Source organism: Neopsephotus bourkii, unplaced genomic scaffold, assembly GCF_033783945.1.
Source record: "Neopsephotus bourkii isolate Nb327-2 ecotype Australia unplaced genomic scaffold, CSIRO-AGI_Nbou_v1 NB_873, whole genome shotgun sequence".
In the NCBI taxonomy this organism is placed as follows: Eukaryota; Metazoa; Chordata; class Aves; order Psittaciformes; family Psittacidae; genus Neopsephotus; species Neopsephotus bourkii.
The window spans coordinates 2019736-2040019 of record NW_026901367.1 but is presented as its reverse complement, the minus strand read 5'-3'; the positions used below and the strand labels follow the sequence as shown (position 1 = coordinate 2040019).

Here is a 20284-nt window from a genome sequence, read left to right as displayed (position 1 = left end):
ATTCATGAGTCTTCCCTTTGCAGTTAGAGACTCTTGGGAGAAGTAGATTCTGCTGTCATCTGCAGCTGAGGAGCTGGTGAATCTCAGTGGAGAGCAGGGGCAAGGGATGCCTGAGGCACCCACATCTTGTCTTTCATACAGTACCCAGGGTACACACTCTGGGCTTCCTTAGATTCAAACTATATACTAGCCCATGTGTGCGTGCTCTTTATGTTGTATATACATTGTTATGTACATATGTATAGTCTTAAAATGCTTTCAGTTATCACAAAGATTGAAGGAAGTCTACATATTCTTCCTAAATATCATTAAAATACTATGTTGGTATTAACAGCCGATTCTTGACATTATAATCACAAGAATAGATTTTATATCTTAGAAGTCTAAGAAGTAATTTGATTTTCTAGTCCTGCTGAACTACAGTTTCTCATCTGAAAGCACTGCTCATGCCCCCATTGACCTCAAAAAAATGTATTTTTAGAGCGTATACAACCTTATACAGATTCCAAAAGGGAAAAAAAAAAAAACAAAGAAAGAATTTACTTTGGCTTGTGTAATTAGTATTAACATTTACATTTGAAGCTGCTTCTTTCTTTTCCCTTGTTAAGCAATAAATTATTCCTTTTGTGGCAGGTTGATGGAATAATATAATCAAACTTTCTAATGGGCTTTCTACCTCCTCAGGCAGTCTGCTTTTGTATGGAGCACCAGACCAGGGTGAACTTGATGTACTCAGTAGCTAATAAAGCCATCTACCTCTATCCTTTTTATTATTACTGTAGGGGGCTATAAGGATGCTGGGGATGGACTCTTGAATAGGGACTGTCGTGACAGGACAAGGGGTAACGGGTTCAAACTGAAACAGGGGAAGTTTAGATGGGATATAAGGAAGAAGTTCTTTACTGTGAGGGTGGTGAGGCACTGGAATGGGTTGCCCAGGGAGGTTGTGAATGCTCCATCCCTGGCAGTGTTCAAGGCCAGGTTGGACAGAGCCTTGGGTTCCATGGTTTAGTGTGAGGTGTCCCTGCCCATGGCAGGGAGATTGGAACTGGATGATCTTAAGGTCCTTTCCAACCCTAACTATTCTATGATTCTATGACTGTATGATTAGAAAAGCATAAAAAGTACTTCCATATCATGGCATTAAATATTCAGTAATATCACAGGAAATTAACTTTTTCCTGATTATAATTTCTATATATAGTTCAATTCTAAAAATGACCAGAGTGAATTTCTGTCTTTCAACAGATATGGGTGGGAGAAACTTGTTTAATACACATGGTTTGGGCTTTTACACTTCTGTGGCAAAGGGTCGTATCTTCATATTCTTAGAGTCATTTCTGTAAAGATAAACTCATCAGTACTTGTATGTGTTGAGTGAAGGGAGATTTTTAAGGGCATTCATGTATTTGTCTAGGTCTTACAGTAGTTTCAGTAGTTTTAATAGGAAATGTAGGTGTCTCATTGAAGTGTATCAGCGTTAGGCTGAGTTTTGTTAGCCAGTATCCTAAAACATCACTCTTACAGAAACTTGGCAGAATCTGACTCTTAGATCACTTCGGTAAAATGAGATTCTTTGATTTATGCTTCTCAGATTGCTTAAGGCCACAGATGGAATGGCCCAGATGTGGTCACCATTTACCTGCAGTTTGTGAAGAAATAACTCCAGGTTTCCTTTCACAGATGTCTGTGGCATCTGCCCTTGTTTGTAGTGGATGTTTTTCTATACTGCCTTCACGAAGTAAAGGTAATTCCTTTGTTATCATGATGAAAAGGGAGGCACTGAACTAACTGTACATATAGTTTATGGTTTACATAAGCTCTTACAGTCCTTTAACCTTTACATTTCCTCTGTGTGAATAACAGCTAGAAGGAGGTGAGATAAATCCTTTGCTAGTAAACTTCCATCTAGCAGCAGTGAGGAGCTGGGGAGATTTTGAGCTCACAATTTCTGAAAAGAAGCAGATTTTGCTAGTCCCACACACTTCTGTTGCTGCAAGATTCAGGAACTCTGGTGTCTTTAGACATTCTCACCTCCAGTCCTCCCATTCCCAGTTTCTGCATTTAGTGTAATAGTCAGAGATGGAGTCCTGATGCCTATGTCTGGGATCTTCAGAGGATTCCACTAGCAAATAGATAACATCATCATGGAGACTTTCTGAGATGTCTGTTGGCCTTATTTAGGCTTGTTTTCACAAGTGAAGCTTCTTCAGCTTGAGCACCTGTTTTAGAAACATTTTAAATAATTGCAGATAGTGCCATGAGCCAGATTCCTATTAAAATGGTGTCCTTCCATTACCTTTGATTAATAAGGAATTGATTTCAGTATAAGGTTTCAAAATAAGATGCCTTCTCCCAGACATCTGAAAAATTCCACTTGGCAAAGTGAACACCTTAACTGATGATCAGAGGGCTGAGAGCTGGGCTTGTTCAGCCTGGAGAAGAGAAGGCTCTTGGGAGACCTTATAAAAGCCTTCCAGTACCTAAAGAAGGTCTACAGGAAATCTGGAGAGGGGCTTTGGACAAGGGCCTGTAGGGACAGGCCAAGGGGAATGGCTTGAACCTGCCCGAGGGGAGACTGAGCTGAGCTCTTAGGCAGAAGCTCTTCCCTGTGAGGGTGCTGAGGCGCTGGCAAAGGGTGCCCAGAGAAGCTGTGGCTGCCCCATCCCTGGCAGTGCTCAAGGCCAGGGTGGACACAGGGGCTTGGAGCAAGCTGCTCCAGTGGAAGGGGTCCCTGCCCATGGCAGGGGTTGGAGCTGGAGGAGCTTTGAGGTCCCTTCCCACACAAACCATTCCAGGATTCTATACATATGGTGTTTAGTGTAATGTCTGTGTCTTGGACACTAGTGATTCCACCGTGAAAAAGATCTGGACTGTAGAATTAATTTCGTGATTCCAAACCAATGTGGACTTGAATTTCAGCTTTTCCTGGCAGCATCCAACTCTGTGAGGACTTTCTGGTGTCTAACATTGGGTAAGCTCACATTTTTCTCAAATGAGTCTTTCACCTCTACTTGACCACCTGAACTTGAGAAACCAAAAGTTAGAAGGTGCAAAAAGCAATTAAATACCTACACCTGGACTTGCCAGGGCTTTCAATTTGGAGCATATTTGGAGCAGCTGGAAGAGGGAGGGGACAACAGATGTGGGTTAGATGCAGAATTCAGTTGTTAAACTGGACTCAAAGAAGCTGCTCCAAGACTTGGTAAGCATTCGTTTTGCTTATTCCTGCTTTTCCAAACAAAACCCCAAACCTTAAAACATTTTCTAGTTTTGTTTGATGAAGAGACTGGAAAATAATTCCTCCAATCTTTCAGTATTTTTCCTCATTCAGAGGCAGATCTTTCACTATTTAGTGGTTCCGATCAGCAGTAGATTAAGTCACCTGAGTTGCAATGACTGACAAAGGCTGTGGTGCAAAGGAGAGAAGGTTAAAAGGTGTAAGCAGTGGAACACTCTGATCACCATTAATTTCTAAGTGTGTTTTGCTGCTTTACCTGTCTGGATTTTCTGTGCAGGGTATTGGTGTGTTATTGGTGAACCAAGTTGTCGGGTTTGCCATGATGCTGCTTAACTTCGCCGTCAGAAGTACAGCAGAATATGATGTAATCAAGGCTTTGGTTTTAATCCTTACTTATTTTCTGTTATGGTCTTAAATGATAATGATACTCAGATGCTGTTTGTTTAATAATAGGCTATAGCTGGGTGACATGCCTTTGGGCCAGGGCAGCTAGAATAGGCTCTGGGAAACCAGATAAACTCTGTGAGGTAAGAAGGTTTGTGCCATCCCTGGAAACATTCCAGGCCAGGCTGGATGTGGTTCTGAGCAACCTGATCTAATTGAAGATGTCCTTGGTCATTGCAAGGGGGTTGGACAAGATGAGCTTTAGCTCATCCATTCCAACCTGTGGTTCTATAAGGTCAAAATTTAAGTCTAATGATGGGTGGGCTGTAGTAGCTTCTTGTCATTGTAGTTGGCAGCTAAGATACAGAATCTTTGTATATACCTCATATAAAACAGACACCTAATACTTACAATCTTCAGGGTATGTAGACAATATAAAGCAAGATAACAATGGTAATTTATTTTAGTAAGTGCACTTCTTGACAAATAAAATTGCTTCATGGGTTTTTGTATAGAAACTTCTACTGGTTTAATTGCTAGGAAAATGGATTTATAACATGTATGTGTTAAAAAGTCTCTGAGTTTTCAGGAACAGTGTTTGCATTTGTGTTCTCCACAATTAGCTGGTGAAACAGGATTTCAGAAGCCTGGTAAGAGGCCTCATAAAACTGGTATTCACAACCATGTCATTGACACAGTGTAACTAGAAATTTGTAGTATAGACCCATTTAATGTTAAATATGGCTTCTGTGTGCTCTGCAGTGCTGTCTGCTCCGATCTGATCCTTCTTGTTATTCATTTCAGCATGCCAAAAGGAGCAGGATTTCTCTGCAATCATACAAGATTTGCTTTCCTATTTCTGCTATTTTTCACCCTCTAAAATACAAGGAAATATAGTTTCTCTAAGAACCAAAGGGAACATGTGCTTTCAGCTGACTACAACAAAATGACATTAACAGTTCTGTCCTTTTTGCAGTTCTTAAGGGAGCAAAATAATTCAGTTTAGACAAAGCAGAGCTACAACTCATAATTACAGCACAGTGTAACTGATCTCAGGCACTCCACCATGATGACTTAGAAGTTTGACAACGTTTTATTGCTGCCTAGCAGCAGTCCTAAAACTGGGCCACATCCATATATATACAGCCAATGTGTCAGTGTTACACATCTTCTACTACAGCATTCTCAACAAAGAGAAACTGCTAGTTACCAAGTTACCACTTGGCTAGTGGAGATACTTCCAATTCCTCCACACTGTGCGAGATTCTGCCCTTCATTATACCTAGAGGTCTGTGACCCTATGGAGGTGTCACTGGCTGCAGAATATGGACTGCTGTCATTCAGAAAGCACAAAAGCAAACTGAAGTGTAATTCCTTCTTCAGCATAGAAAGGTTGTTTTATCTCCCTTGGTCTGACCTGATGATCATCCAATGTAACAATACCCTATTTTTGAACAGGAACAAAATTGCAGGTCTTGTCTTCACATTTGTGTGAGATAATGAGAAATGTGGTGTTCAAAAGAGGCAAAAGCATCCTCAGGAGCACTGAAAACTCCCCATAGTCTAGGGCACCTAAAAGTTAATGTTTTTCTCCAGCCACATTTAGTATTGCCACATTTATTCTGTGTAAGAAGAGTCATCATCTGCTTCTGACTGACCAAGTGTAGCTCGATGTGTGTTTGTTTGATGGATTATTGAATCAAGTGCTTGCTTTTCTCTGCTTCTTTCCATTAAAGTGCTTAAACTCAAAACTTTGTGTGTCAGGATTATCATGAGAAGGATACCAGAGTAGGATGCAGCTCTAACACTATGCACTCATGGCACTCAAAGTAAGAATAGTTTCCCTCAGCTTAAAACCCTTCTCCCTGATGACCAGTTAAAGGCAAACCTTTGCAAGCAGCATTATCCCCCCTGTGTGAATCTTTTAAGAGGTGATGAGGTGTCAGACCATACAACTTGTCATGGGTGTGAACAGACCCAGGGATTTTCAACAGGGTGAGATGAAATCTCTTAAACTAAAAATGAAAGTGGGAGTAATCCAGAAAAGTTGTGACAGGAGCTGGGTGCTTTTCCTTGCTCTCTACAATACTTCCAGTTTCTCCTTGACTGCTCTTCTCTGGGCTTTTTCGTTATTTTGGTCACGTTTTCTATGTTTTATTCATTTTGAGCTCCATCTTGGTGCCTCTTTCTATTAGCTGTGTCTATGTCTGTCCTGTTTCCATGATTTTCTTCCCATTTCCTCTCTCCTCTTTCTCAGATGTTTCTGCAAATATTTTGACTTGGCTTGTGTCTTGAGTGATCTGCATATTTGAGTTACAGCTGCATTCACTGATGACTGTTAGCTGTAGAAAAAGCAGAGTAGATCCAGGAAATCCCAAAGCAGCTAATTACCAAATCAGCCTGTGGAAAGAATACCTTCAGCTGTGCTGTCAAGCATAGTACCCATCTGCAGCAACACTGGTACAGCTTGATTGACATCATCATGCTGTGGGCTATTAATCAGTGCGCAGATATTTGCTGTTCATCGTGACCACCAGCTTTAGAGCTGTTGGCTTAATCTTTGCCTCAATTATGATCACATCTCTGCACTGGGAGAAAAGGCACAGCTACATCAAGCCCATTTTTAGTTGTTTCAGCCCTGGAGTGTGATGGAATCACAAAGATAAACAGTTTGATTACCAGCAGCCATGTCATCTGTTTGGACTGCACTTTGGAGCTGGTATTTCAACAGTCAGACTGAAATTGGGTGAAATAAAGGAGGCTACATGTGACAGTGGCTGTGATTTCTTAACTTGTAATTTAGACAGCAGATAAAATCTGTATTTTCAATCCCAGTGTTCACACTGGCCTTGAAATTCTTCCTACCAGATTAACATGAACGTTTTGCTGGTTTCTATTGAGCAATACTAAATTTGCAGCAGTGCATAATCTGTTTTCTATGTACTGAGTTAACCTGGTATCATTTATGTTGCTGGTTTTATCTCAACTTCATAGACCAAGAATCTACTTGATGTTTTGTTGTGCATTATACTTCAAAATATCTTACATTGTCCATTTAATTTTCCTAAATACAGAATAGGGAAGGGGGCAAATATAATGCTAAACTAAAAAGCTCTTTCCTCTTTCCTGCCCTTGTTTTTAGTCTTCAATTCTAGTATGGTTTTCTTTAGAGTGATTGATTCAGCTCCATCTTCCTGATTTTGCCAAATCATGATGGTTAAATCCAGAGATATCTATCATAGTATTTATTTACATGTCTTTTGGCCAGAGTTTTTACAGTCTTTTTCAGTGGTCGCTATGATGTTCACACTCAATACCTGTAATTTTCAAGCAGGCCATGACTGAGGCCATGCACCAAAAGGTTATCCAGAAATGCTTCAGGTATCTGAAAAGTCTATTCTCTCTTCTTTCTAATGTATAGCTTTGGTACCTTCCTGATCTGTTTCTACACAAAACCAGCCCCACTAAGTTTTCTTTCAGACCTGAAGTACTATCGCTGTCCTGGCTAAACTCCACACATCAACACAACTTTACCCACCTGTTTGCTTAGCAGCACCACCATAATTCTCTCAGCATGGGCCAGGACCCTCTCTTTCCAGTATATCCTAGTCTGGGTTGGAAGGGACCTTCAAAGCTCACCCAGTCCAATCCCCCTGCAATGAGCAGGGACACCATCAGGATGCCCAGAACCACTTCCAGCCTCGCCTTGAATGTCTCCAGGGATGGTGCAGCCACCACCTCTCTGGGCAATCTGTGCCAGTGTTTCACCACCCTCATTGTAAAGAGTTTCTTCCTCACACCCACCCCGAATTTCCCCTATCTTTAGGTCTTTCTAGAAGAAATAGCCATACCATGCTACATTTGAAAATTCCCAGAAATTTCACAGTTGTGTCATTTGGAGGATTATTTTCAGATATTGCAGCATGCTGCAGTCATCATCATGAATGCAAAATGTGATTAGACTCAGATGACAACTCTGTGCATGCATGTAAAAGATGAAGGGTAAAACTGGTATATGGCAGTTTAACCTCAGAATTACCCAGTAGAATCAGTTTGATGTAGGGCAGCTGATAAACATGCATATTTTCCCCTAGTCACTCACTTGTTGCTCAAAAACCACTATTCATGAGGCTACCAACAGTTGTTTCTACTTACCTTTCATGTCATTAAATGGGCTTTGGATAACATCTCCTTGGACTTCTTTTCACTGGCTGAAGCTCAGAGTTGCAAAACATCCATGAGATCCGTATGGAATAAATATGCATGAGGAGAATATATCACTAGAGAACTGTGTGACCTTTGTGCTACCTTAGCCATGTGTGATGAGGAACCACAGTGCTGCAGTGCCCTTTTATTAAACCTGCCAAATGTTTCTCTGTGTACCGAAGCCTGGGTGTAAATCAGGGCTGGCCCTAATTAAAATGCAGAACACTTTTGCTCAGAACATTAAATTTTAAGAGTTTGGGGATTTTTTTTTCCCTTGCTTCTTTTCCCTTCTGTCATTGGGGAAATTTTAATCACTTGACCAAAAGCAATTTAGTCTTTAAATCTGGCCTGACTCTGTGACCCCCCTGTAGCTCCATGGTGCAATCACAAATCCCACGTTCTGCTAGGCTGCCTACACAGCCTTATGAGCCTGGTCTGTTAGGACTTCTAATAAGCACTGAGCAGCTGAATAAACCCTATTGAAGTGTGGTGGAATAACTCCATAGGCTTGAACAACAAACACTGGCACAGGGAGCAGGTCAGCAGTGATTTCCCAAGGGCAATTTTAGAGTGGCAGGAATGATTACGCTTCTGTCACCATTCCACCCACCATGAGAAGTAAAATCCTTGTCAAAATGCCCCTTGCAGTCCCAGGACACCTTAAGTATACTTTAGCATAACAACAGCTATTAATGTGTGTGCTTTAAAGACCTCTATTAAGCCCTGAGCTGCACATCCTCTTCATAAATGATTAATCTTAGACTCAGTCTGTGGCCAAGACCAGTCAGGAGTGCCAAGCCTAACACAGTGATTTCCAATCCCAGGCTGCATTGGGTTCATTCTGAGCTGGAGGTGCTCACTTCCTCTGGCAAGCAGATAGTCTGGGGCAGGCCACCCAATTCAGAAACTGCTGCTGAGCAGGTGAGCCAGCACTGGCTTGTTCTAGGTGGAAGGCAGTGCTGAACGGTGACTAAAAGAACCTCTAGCTCTATCACTTTTCTTCCTACATAGGGAGTATGGAGGGGAAAAACAAGCAGCAGAATAGTTAGTAAAAGCTTCGACCTGAAAAATGCCTTATTTGCCAGATGGTCTTAAAAACATATTTCTTAAAAAACATATGCTGTTCTGAGTTATAAAAAGCAAGATATTACCATATAAATATCAAGCCAGTAAATAAATTGTCATTGCCCTTACCCAGTGGTGTTCCCATCAAGGTTTATAGTCTAATTTTTTCAGGACAAATATGTTCTGTAGTTGAGTTTGCAAGAAGTTTGTGGCATCATTTCTATATTTTCTATATATAAATGTCTGTATTTCAATGTATTATTGCAGCTATATATTCACATGTATAAAAACTAACTCAGTTGTATGAGTATGTGCATTAATTGTACCGTACCTGCATACACACACAGAGAGTCTCTGCATGTATCAGAGCCACCAGAGCAGATCTCTGTTCTCCCAGACTGGTTTCCTGTGTCTGCACTGTGGTACATGCCAAATAGAATTGGTTATCCTGGCATGTGATGTGCCTGCCAGCTCCTGGCAGCATGTCGGGTCACAGGCTTGCCCTGGAAGAGCAAAAGGTTGGGAGCTGTGTACACACATAGCAGACTCCATAATTGAGACCCTGATTTTCCTCTAATAATAATTGTGGTATTTGTGTTTTGGAGGTAATCTCTAAGGAGAACATACACAGAATAAGCATGTCAAATTCCTGGAGTTTCCTTCTCAATGCTCCTCTCCATTTTAACAGCATGACCTAGTGGGGTTCGTGCAGGTTGCTTTGTTCTTACCTTGTTCCTCTTCCCTTTTCCTCCCTCCCCTTTCTGTTGTTTCTACGCTGCTGCAGTCCCCCACATTTCCAATTTGACTGCTGGTCTTTATTCCCATGCTTCCTTTAGAACTCAGGCTGCATCTTGCCTTATTTTGCTGATGATAGTGCTCCGCCTGTGCAGTCTTCCCTTTTGACCCCACCACTGAGGAAGAAACACATTTTGTGCTGTGAAATGAGGAATTCCTGAAGAGTGTTTGTGTTCTTTGCTGATATGTGAAGACAGCTCTGTCCTTAGCACTGTGTGAGCAGTAAAATGCAGCCAGAAAGCTCCCTGGTCTTTAAACATGCCCATGGTCTGTCAGGATCTTGCAAGTGTCACTTCCTTCTGCACAGAGAACTCACAGCACAGAGCAGAAGGAGACAACAAAGAACATACCTGCTGGCACATAATGGCCTATTTCAGGGCAGGCTTGGAGCGCCTTGGAAACATGTTTTCTTCAGAGGTATTTTTTGCTACAAAGTCTTAAGAAAACCCCAGCGTTGTGTAAGCTATCTGTCCGTCATCCAAGCGTGGCACAGTCAGTGCCCTGAGTACTCGGCAAGAAGTTTGACCTGAATTCTGAGGAAAAGCCCGCTATGTTCTCTCCTGTGCTGAAATGTAGGGGTTTAACAGATTTTGAGCACAAAACCAAATGATTTCATTTCTGAAGAGAACTACTCAGATACAGACAGTAGCTGCATCTCCCCAAGTCTTCATTATCGTTGTAGCATTGAGTTACATAAAACTGCATAATTCATAGAATCATAGGACACTTTGGGTTGCACCTTAATTCTGTAAAGGTCTGTCTAAACATGAAAGTTATGGCAAATTTAAACCAGGGTGGATTTGAAGTAGAGAATGATTTATCAGTGTCTAACAGTCTAGAGCTGTTTTAGAATAGCATCAAATCTGCTTTAGGTGGAAAACAGCCCTAGCACTGAGAGTGAATTGCATTGTCAAGAGATGGGGAAATTCAGAATCCATATTGACTTCATTCAGAACTGGAGGTGTTTACTTCCTCTTTCAAAGAGCAATCCTTGTTTGTCAGGTGGGATGTTCTGGAAACTAGTTTTAGTTTGTATGAGAAGTGTATGTACTTGATTCATGTTAATCAAACAAGAGTAAATAGAATGGTTATAAAAAGGTTCATATTAATGTGACATTTGTGAATAGAAAACATACCTTGAAATATTACACACTCAAAACTATAAAAGCAAATGTTCAGCCTTCAGTTGCTGCAGTGAAGAAGTATTTTGGCTGTCTGATAAATACGATAATGCAGTGATATATTTAAAAGACTTAGAATGGTGAGTTTTTAACTTCTGTCTCTTCTCTGATCCACCCATTTCAAGATCTCCACAAACCTCTCAATTCCATGTGTATGTATTAAAGATAACAGGAGTTGCTTGCTTTCTGCAGCATCAAGGAAGCAATTATCTAATGCAAGTAAACTGCTGTGAGTCAAAATGTGGTTTCACTTTGATTACTTCAGACTTTCTGGATGTATTTCAGTATTGGGAATAACAGCAAAGTCTAATTTAGGAGGGGCCTCTGGAGATCATCCAGTGCAACTTTCTCTTGAGAGGATGACCTTGGATTAGGTTATCCAGGGTCTTGTCAGGTCAAGTAAGTCTTGAATCATTTCTAGCAAGGGGCGTTCTTACCACTTCTCTAGGCAACCTATCCCAGTCTTTAATTCTTATGGTGGAGAACATTTTTCTTGTTATTTCCCATGAAATAACTTGTGTCTCTTGCCTTTTGTCCTCTCACCCTGCATCCTCGTGAAAAGAGCACCTGCACCATCTCTATAACTGCTTTGGATGTTCTGGAAGACTGTCCTTAAATCCACCCTGAGCCTTCTCTTCCTCAACCATCAATTCCTTCATCCCTTTATTGTTCTTCCCAGTCATCCATTCTTTCTAGCACCTGCAGTTCTCTGGTTCCTTGACTGTGTGCTTTGGTGAACAAAAAAGTGTTTTATCCACAGTTTGGGAACATTTTCAATACACAAATTACAACTGAATATTCAATTCAACTACTTGAAGTAGATCACGTTCCACATCTGAACTGTTCTACTTAGTTCCATCTCGGTTTAAACTCAATGTGTATTGTATGTACTTAAGTGTATGGAACCTGTTACAGAAAACAAAAAAAAAAATTCAACACAGACAAGAAACAAATATTTTCAGTCCCTTGAATTTCCAGAGTGGTTATAAATGAAGAACAAAAACCTGGAGCGGAGTATTATTGCACCAGAAATTGCAGAGGAAGCAGGAGTTTACCATCTGGCAGGGCCTCCAGACCAGATGGATCCACTAATGACTTTGATAAAGCATTTCATCAGACCCTGCTGGAACACGACTGGCATCTTTAATCATCCGACATTAATGGGGTTCCAGCTTTGGATGCTACAATCAGAATTGCTGATCTTGGAAGGGGAGGATAAGGCAATGTCCCTGAAATCTCTTCTTCTTAATAGACCATTTTATTAATAAGGTGTAAAGTTAAAATATTACCTTGGTTCATCTTAAATGGATTGTTTGCTTAAAAGAAGTACCTATCGAGGCACTTTTATTAAAGCCCTTTTTGCAAACACATCAGAGTGCTGTAGGAATTCACTGTTGGCTTTATGCACACACAAAACCATTCAGCTGCTCACAAGAGCAGACTGCCAGGAATCCTTTACATGCTTTCCTTCCCAGAAGAAAGGGAACACGCACTTCCAAAGAAGTTGATCTCAGCATCTTATTCTACATGTGCATCTGCCCCTGTTACTCTGCCCACTGAGAGACAGTCGAGCTGTGCAAGGAAGTAACTGCCACTACCAGCAATCAGTACCAGCAGCAATTGTGCTGCTTTTATCCTCTCTCTTTCTTCTAACAAGAGAGTGTCCACTTCTTTTTCCCTTTTCTTCTTTCTTCTGCCCTCCCCACTTGGATCTTGTGGGAATACAGCCTGGTCAGTGCAGCGCTGCATGTGCTGCCATGGCTGTCCTTGGTTCCCTGCTCATCTTTCCTCGTAGAGCAACCCTGCTCTCACTGCTCATTCATAGTAAAGCCATTGCTACTATAATGTACATAGTGTGCTTATGGGAAAAGCATGGGAATTATGTGAATTACATCTAAGAGAAATGCTCATGGTTTTAAGATCATAGAATCATGGAATATCAGGTTGAAAGGTACCTCAGTGATCCAGTGTCCCAGCACCCTGTCCAGCAAAATCTTATATACTTCCAACATTGGGGAATCCTGGGGACATTGTTCCAATGGCTCATGTTCTCATTGTGGAAAATTTTGGGAAAATTTTGGTGAAAAAGTAGTGTGGTGGGGCTGTGGGGGTGGAGAAATTATGACTTGCTTGGAGATGTGAAGCCTACAGTGGTCCAGCCATTCCCTTTAGCTGAACAGCTCTGCTGTACACTGATGTGTCTCAGACAGATACCTGCAGAGCTGTTGCCTGTGACTTGAAGAAATTGTCTGATTGCATAAGAATTGTGTTTCTAGATGTTCATCCTGTTGAAAGGAATAGAAAGTAAATCCCTAATTATATTTTTCTATACCATGAATTGCTGTTGTTTGATTCCCTAATCTATTCTAATCATATTTTCATGTTGCAACGATATCACAGTATTTCGGTATTTTCCAGTGGTGCAAATAGTAAAGTTATATCATTATAAATGGTGTAGATACATGATATTTGCTTAGAAAGGTTGAATAAGTTCACTTCAATGCAAAACACAAGTAATGAAGTTCATACTCATATTAAAAGGCAGGGAAGGTTGTGGAACCTGTTCCAGCAGAAATCTGACAACATTAAGATGGGAAATGATCCATACAACAGATACAAGGTATAGCTGGACATACTATTGTAATATTTTAATCCATAACAAAGATGTAAATCAAATATACAGGTATCTGAGATTTGTTCTTGAAATTGGACTCATGTAACCCACTGTTCTATCTGCCAAAAATAAGCACTTGGTTATCTAAGAGCCAGACTGAATGTAGGCGGTCGTAGTGCATTGTAAAGGCTGTTAGCAGGAGATGAATGTCCTCAGTGGTTCTAAAAGACCAGACTGCTTATTTAGGTGCCAAAAATTGATATTAGTTCCTAATTTTAGCTCCCCCAGTAGTTGACTTCATGCATCAGAAAGGATAAAACAAATAATGGATATGTTCAGTACAGACGTGTATGTTGTAGATGTTCTTAACCTTATATGCAGGAATGGGAATGTAAAATGTAGAATAGGAAGTTCTAGTATGTGAAAACTGAACTGTACAAAGCAGGGGTAGATGTAATTAAGCTGCAGTTCTGCTTTAGCATGAGATAGAAGAGCCCAATTAATCTGTTCAATCTGGTTCTTAATGAAGAAAAGTATTCTAACGTAATTATAGGTATCACAGCTTAAGTATGGTGGAGTCACCCTTTATTCCCCTTCTGGGTTTAGAATTGAGGTGAGCTACTTGACACACAGTATAATGTAGAATCCAAGCCTGTGAAGGAGAAGAGCAATGAGCAAGTGCAGGAGCAGATCAAGCTGTATTACTGGGCATTGTGTTCTTTCTGCATGAATTGTTTTTAACATGAAAAATTGGATACATACATTTGTGAAATGTCCTCAAGTTTTTTGATATATTCTTAGTAATTAGTATTGTCTACTCCTGGGACAGCAGAAATCCTCAGCTTCCCTAAGCCATCTGTTGAATGTCAGTTTATTGATAGGATATTTTTCCTTGCACCATCTGTAGCTTGCTCAGATATTGTTCAGATTTATTTCCTGGCTAACGGTGTCAAACTGTCTTTGTGTTCAGATTTCCTTAGGGTGGGTTTTTAACACCCCCAAGCTACATTTTCAAACGAGATCCTCTGGGGTTTGTGAGAAAATACTGCAAGGCCTGAAGAGCAGCTTGACAATAGCTGAGAGTAATTGCAAAGATGAGCTGCTGGTACGGTGCCACCAGCAATAGCCTGTACTCCTCTTGTTGATGTGGGATGAAGTTTGCTAAATGGCAGCCTTTTGTCTTCTGTGCTCCAATGAAAATCTGTTATACGTGATGAGGAAAACAGAATGTGATGGTTTATTTTGAAATGATGCTGCTGCTTCGTTCCAGAAAATGTTTGACATCCAAGAGAAATGCTCCCAACACAACAAAATGGAAGTAAATGTTAGTGTTCACACTTAAATGGGGTGTGAGAAGGATTCTGTGGAAGTTATCAGATCTCTGAAGGATTGTGAACAGACATACAGTTGGATTCTGCTAATAATGTTGCCTCCATCAGAGTGCAGCTTGCAGTAACACAGCTCTGTGCAAATACCATAGAGAATGTTTAATAGATCTCATTTTCCTTGTCAAATCAAGCTTTCTGGATGCTTGTGAAGTTAATAGCTGAAAACCAGAAACAGTGTTTGCAACTCTGGCACCTTTCTGGGATTTAAGCAGTAGAAATACTGCTCGATGTGACAGTTGTTGTGCAAAGTATGGTTTCTAACTGGCTGTTAGAGAAAATGGGGTAAACTGATAAAGGTACAGTCAATTTTACCTCTCCTTAGGCAGTGGTAACTGAAAGATCTGAAAACACATATGTCATTGTTCAAGTATAGAAGAAACAGTATATTTCTCTGTCCCTTCTGAGGTTACTGGCTTTAAACATGTGAAGATGAGAGTTTCTTGCATATACTTTTCAGAGTGAAATATATCCATTATTTAGCCACTGGTCCTTATTTCAGAATGTTCGAGATTATGTGTAAAAGAGGAATAAATTGTAGAAACCCATCCACTGACTTTATAAAGCTATGAAAGACTAACATAAATGCCTGTGTTTATTCAGCTTCTTAACCAGAAGTATTCATAAATTCTCTGGCTATGTTTTCCTTCAGTTTTCCAGTTAAAATATTATTACATGGTAAGTTGTACCCTGCACTAGCCATCTTGGTCTCAGTAAAACATTATTTGAAGTAAACAATGGGATAAACTGAGTTTAGAAGATGTTTTTTATCATCATTCCAATGAACTAAAAAGAAGTGAAGGTTTTGAGATTTAAAACATATTAAGTTATATTGTAATTGATTTTTTTTTTATTTTATACTATTCTACTGACCCAGAAAGTGTCTTATAACTTCACCTGTGTTCTATTTCAGCCTTGCAGTTCACCCAGATAAAACCTTAGTAGCTACAGGGCAGGTGGGGAAGGACCCTTACATCTGCATCTGGGACTCCTACCGTGTACAGACTGTGTCTGTCCTCAAGGATGCACATACACATGGAGTTGCCTGCTTAGCTTTTGATTCAGATGGCCAGGTTTGTATATCTTCTTTCTCTATGTTGTGAATTTGTTTTGATTTCTGATTCTAGAAGATACACATAGCATGATTCTATGATTCTACTTTATGTTTAGGTAACAGTATAGCTGTAGAACTAAAACTCCTATTACAGTTAAATCTTTAATCATAGAATCCTAGAATGGTTTGGGTTGGAAGGGATCTTAAAGCTCATCTAGTTCCAATGCCCTGCCATGGGCCCATGGGCAGGGACACCCTCTACTAGACCAGGTTGCTCCAAACCCCATCCAAACTCTTCCAGGGATGAGGAATGCAAGATCTGCAAATACAGCTTTTTCAAAGAAGGTATTTTTGAGATGAAAATCACCACCTAACATTCAAGTCAAATGGAGGCATTGGGTGATAAATATCCATAGAAGAAATGGCCTGCTGTGGCTCAAATGTCAGAGCTTCACCACATTCTTGTCACCTGCTGCTCAAAGAGATCAGTTCCTGGCTAAGGCCTCACAACAGGGCAGTGTTTTTGGCACCGGAACTCCAGCAATCTCACTGCTGGGAGAGTCTCCTTGGCTGGGGTGCACAGTCAATTGTATAATGGGGTTAGGGCACAGAGCATGTGGCCTTGTACAATGCGATTAGATTATATTGTAATTTGAGACAATATTTAAAATACAAGTTAATGATGAGGTATTCACAGCTAACCACATTGATTTTTCTATTTTCCTCCCTGGAGGCAAACCATTAAAATCATTCAGTTGTCAATGAAGTGGGAGGAAAATAGATCCACAGTCCATATAAACCTGAGAAATAGCTCCCATTCATAGTTTTGTAAATATCTGTCTGTACAATTTTGTCATTACCGTGGTCATACTTCACAGCTGGTTGCTGAAGTTATTTCTAGGAATGCTTAGAGCTGATATCTGGATCCTTATTGGATCCACACAGATCCTTAGGAGGGTTTGTATTTACTTATGTATCTCAATTGCATCCCAAGAGGGCAAACTGCCTTTAGGTGGTGTTCTTAAAATCATGTGCTAGATAGGTAGCTGTCTATTGAGAGTGCTTTATTGTAATTTCCAGCTACTCTTTCACTGACCACACAGTGCTTTTGTTACTCTTTCTGAGATCAGAATTGGCCATACAATTCATGAAATGTATTCTCAAATGAAGCAAAAGTACTTTTTATTGCACATTATCTAAAGATTAGTCTGAAATTAAGGACATCAACGTAAGCCTTTAACACGTGTAAAAAGCATTGGGTAACTTGAATTGCTAACAGCACTATGGATGATATTTCCCCATTAAAAACTGGAACTAGCTTTCTATTTTAAGCCTAGTTTTTAACCTTTTTCCTCCAGTTTTCTTAAATTAAAGCCATTTCCTCTGAAATCTCTTGTGCCAATTCTAATTAAAGGAAAAGGTGTTCCTGGGAATTGTGAAATAAAAAACATCAGATGAGGAAACCCTCAAATCAACAGAACAAAATTGCTGTTGCTATAATATTTTTTTAGAATCATAGAATCCCAGGCTGCTTTGGGTTGGAAAGGACCTTAAGGTCACCCATTCCAACCCCTGCCATGGACAGTGACACCTTCCACTGGACCAGGTTGCTCCAAGCCCCTGACTGGTCTCTAGTTTCCCAGGTCTTCTACTTTCCCCTTCTTGAAAATGGAGGTTATATTCCTTTTCTCACCTGACTGCCATGATTTTTCAGATAGGATGGACATTGGTTTAGCAGATACATCTGCTAGTTCCCTCAGGACCCACAGATGGATTTTATCAGGTCCTATGGACTAGTGCACATTCAGGTTCCTCAGATGATCTCAAACCTGATCCTCTCCTACAGTGGACCTAAGGTCTTTGTTTTCACAGTCCTTATATGTGGCCTTTTTGATTTGAGCAGCATGGTCAGAGCATTTGCCAGTGAAGAGTGAGGCAAAGAAGTCATTGAGAACTTCATCCTTCTCCAAACCCTGAGTAGCCGGTTCTCCCATTTCCTTCCAGAGAGGGCCCACATTATCCTTAGTCTTTCTTTTGACAGCAAAAGGTAAGATATTGTTCATTCAGACCTCACCTGGAGCATTGTGTGCAGTTCTGGTGTCCTCCACATGAAAAGGACATGGAACTGTTGGAACAAGTCCAGAGGAGGCCACGAGGATGATCAGGGGACTGGAGCACCTCCCATATGAAGATAGGCTGAGAACATTGGGGCTGTTCGGGCTGGAGAAGAGAATCTGCGTGGAGACCTCAGAGCAGCTTCCAGTGTCTGAAGGGGGCTTATAGGGATGCTGGGGAGGGATCTTTATTAGGGACTGTAGTGACAGGACAAGGGGTAACGGGTTCAAACTGAAACAGGGGAAGTTCAGGTTGGATATAGGGAGGAAGTTCTTTACTATGAGGGTGGTGAGGCACTGGAATGGGTTGCCCAGGGAAGTTGTGAATGCTCCATCCCTGGGGGCGTTCAAGGCCAGGTTGGACAGAGCCTTGGGTGCCATGGTTTAGTGTGAGGTGTCCCTGCACTTGGCAGGGGGGTTGGAACTGGAGGATCTTAAGGTCCTTTCCAACCCAAATTATTCCATGATTCTATGATTCTATAAATATCTGTTCTTAATTTTTTTATTTTTAATTTCATAAGACTAATGAATAAACTTTTTTATTTTTTAAGCATGTTTAAGCACCAAATGGGAATAAAGACACCCTGAAGAGCCCAGTCAATGTGAGGTAAAGGTGGAGGCTCTTCTGCAAATACTTGTTGTAGTGAAAACCTGAACTCATTCCTATGTTGACCCTGCAGAACAGCAAGGTTCTGCTTCTGGATATGCTGGAGAAGTTGCTGTTTATTCTGGAAATACAAATTTGCACAGATCTGGAGAAAACCCAAGGCTGGAAAACATAAATATGGATGACGTATCTTGGCTTTTTGCTGCTCTTTCTGCCTTTGCAGAAGCCGCTGTGCTGCACCAAAATTAAAGGGCATGGTAGAAAGACTGAGTATTTGGAATTCATTGCTGCTAGCAGGTCCAGTTTCTTTAGTCAGCACACCCAAGGGAGCTGGCATCTTGTGACAGGACAAACCAGATTTCACGTACATTGTGTGCACCTTGCCTTCTAAAGCATACCTTTCATTCTTTTATACTGAATGTCTGTTAATACCCAAGAAAGGGTTTTATTTTAACCCCAAATCATGAATAAATTCAACAGGCATGTAAAGTATGGATGCTGTAAGAAATGTATTTTCTGTGCTCACTCTGTCAGCTGTCCACTTTCTAAATGTAAGCAGCCTGAGGAAAAGCCTGGCTAACTCTGCTTCTCTACCTGAGCTGGATCCCATGCAGTCAGTGGGCTTCGTCCTGCTCCAGTGTGCCCAGCTCTGGTTCCAAGGGTTGCTGCTGTGCTGGGTGCTGCACAGCTCCAGTCTGTGCATTTAACATGGCTCAATTACTGACACTGCCTCTGTATTTTAGCCAAGTTAATCAGCTCCTCTTGTGCAGGGATCTCTGGGTGTCTGTCTGAGGCATTCAGATGAATTAGTTCTGAAGTATTACTCCCTGCTGTACTTCAGCTGACACTGCGTGGAGATAGCTTAGTTGTTTCTGCAGTGCTTCTCTGGAATGATTTACCACAGACTGGGTAATGGAGAGTAGACAGGATTCGTTATCTTTTATAATATAGGAGAAGATCAGTATGCATCTTAAATGAGGGAATAGCTTCTAGCTTCCTTGACTTCATAGAATCATAGAATGGCTTGAGTTGGAAAGGACCTAGTTAAAATTCATCCAGTTCCAACCCATGCCATGGGCAGAGACCCCTTCCACTAGAGCATCCAGCTCCAAGCCCCGGTGTCCAACCTGGCCTTGATCACTGCCAGGGATGGGGCAGCCACAGCTTCTCTGGGCACCCTGTGCCAGCGCCTCAGCACCCTCACAGGGAAGAGCTTCTGCCTAAGATTTAACCTAAATCTCCCCTGTTTAAGTTTGAACTCATCACTCCTTGTCCTATCACTGTGTACATTCATTTATGTGCCTTCAATGCAGATTTAAATTTGGAGGCAAATACCTTTTGAGTAAATTTCCTATTTTACACATTATCTGTATTTAAAACTGTATTTTAATAGTACAGATGGGAGCTAAATATCCTGCGGACCTGTTGCTCTTTAAAATCAGGTATTTCACTTTGGGCTTTATGTGTATGACCAGGAGATTACATTTGCCAGGAGAGAAGCTGCACTTAGTTCAAATGTTTAACAAAGAGCTGTCAGTTTGCCTGGAATTAAAAATGCTTTGCATTGAATTAGACATTAACTGCAGTTTCTCCTTAAAAGGACCAATATCCACCCTTTGTGGAATTACCTACAGAGCT

At 40.9% G+C, this 20284-nt stretch overlaps 1 protein-coding gene across 8 annotated transcripts in view; it reads left to right on the top strand.

Annotated features, from left to right (window-relative positions):
• EML6 (EMAP like 6) overlaps nucleotides 1-20284 on the top strand; it is a 120763-nt gene that overhangs the window by 20302 nt on the left and 80177 nt on the right. For all 8 annotated transcript variants that reach the window (XR_009726010.1, XR_009726011.1, XM_061356855.1 and 5 more), the window contains exon 2: nucleotides 15785-15944. Coding sequence is in view for 6 of the 8 variants with exons in the window: in XM_061356855.1 (XP_061212839.1) it covers nucleotides 15785-15944 (160 nt within the window). In the remaining 2 variants the exon portion in view is untranslated. The remainder of the gene's footprint in view (nucleotides 1-15784; nucleotides 15945-20284) is intronic.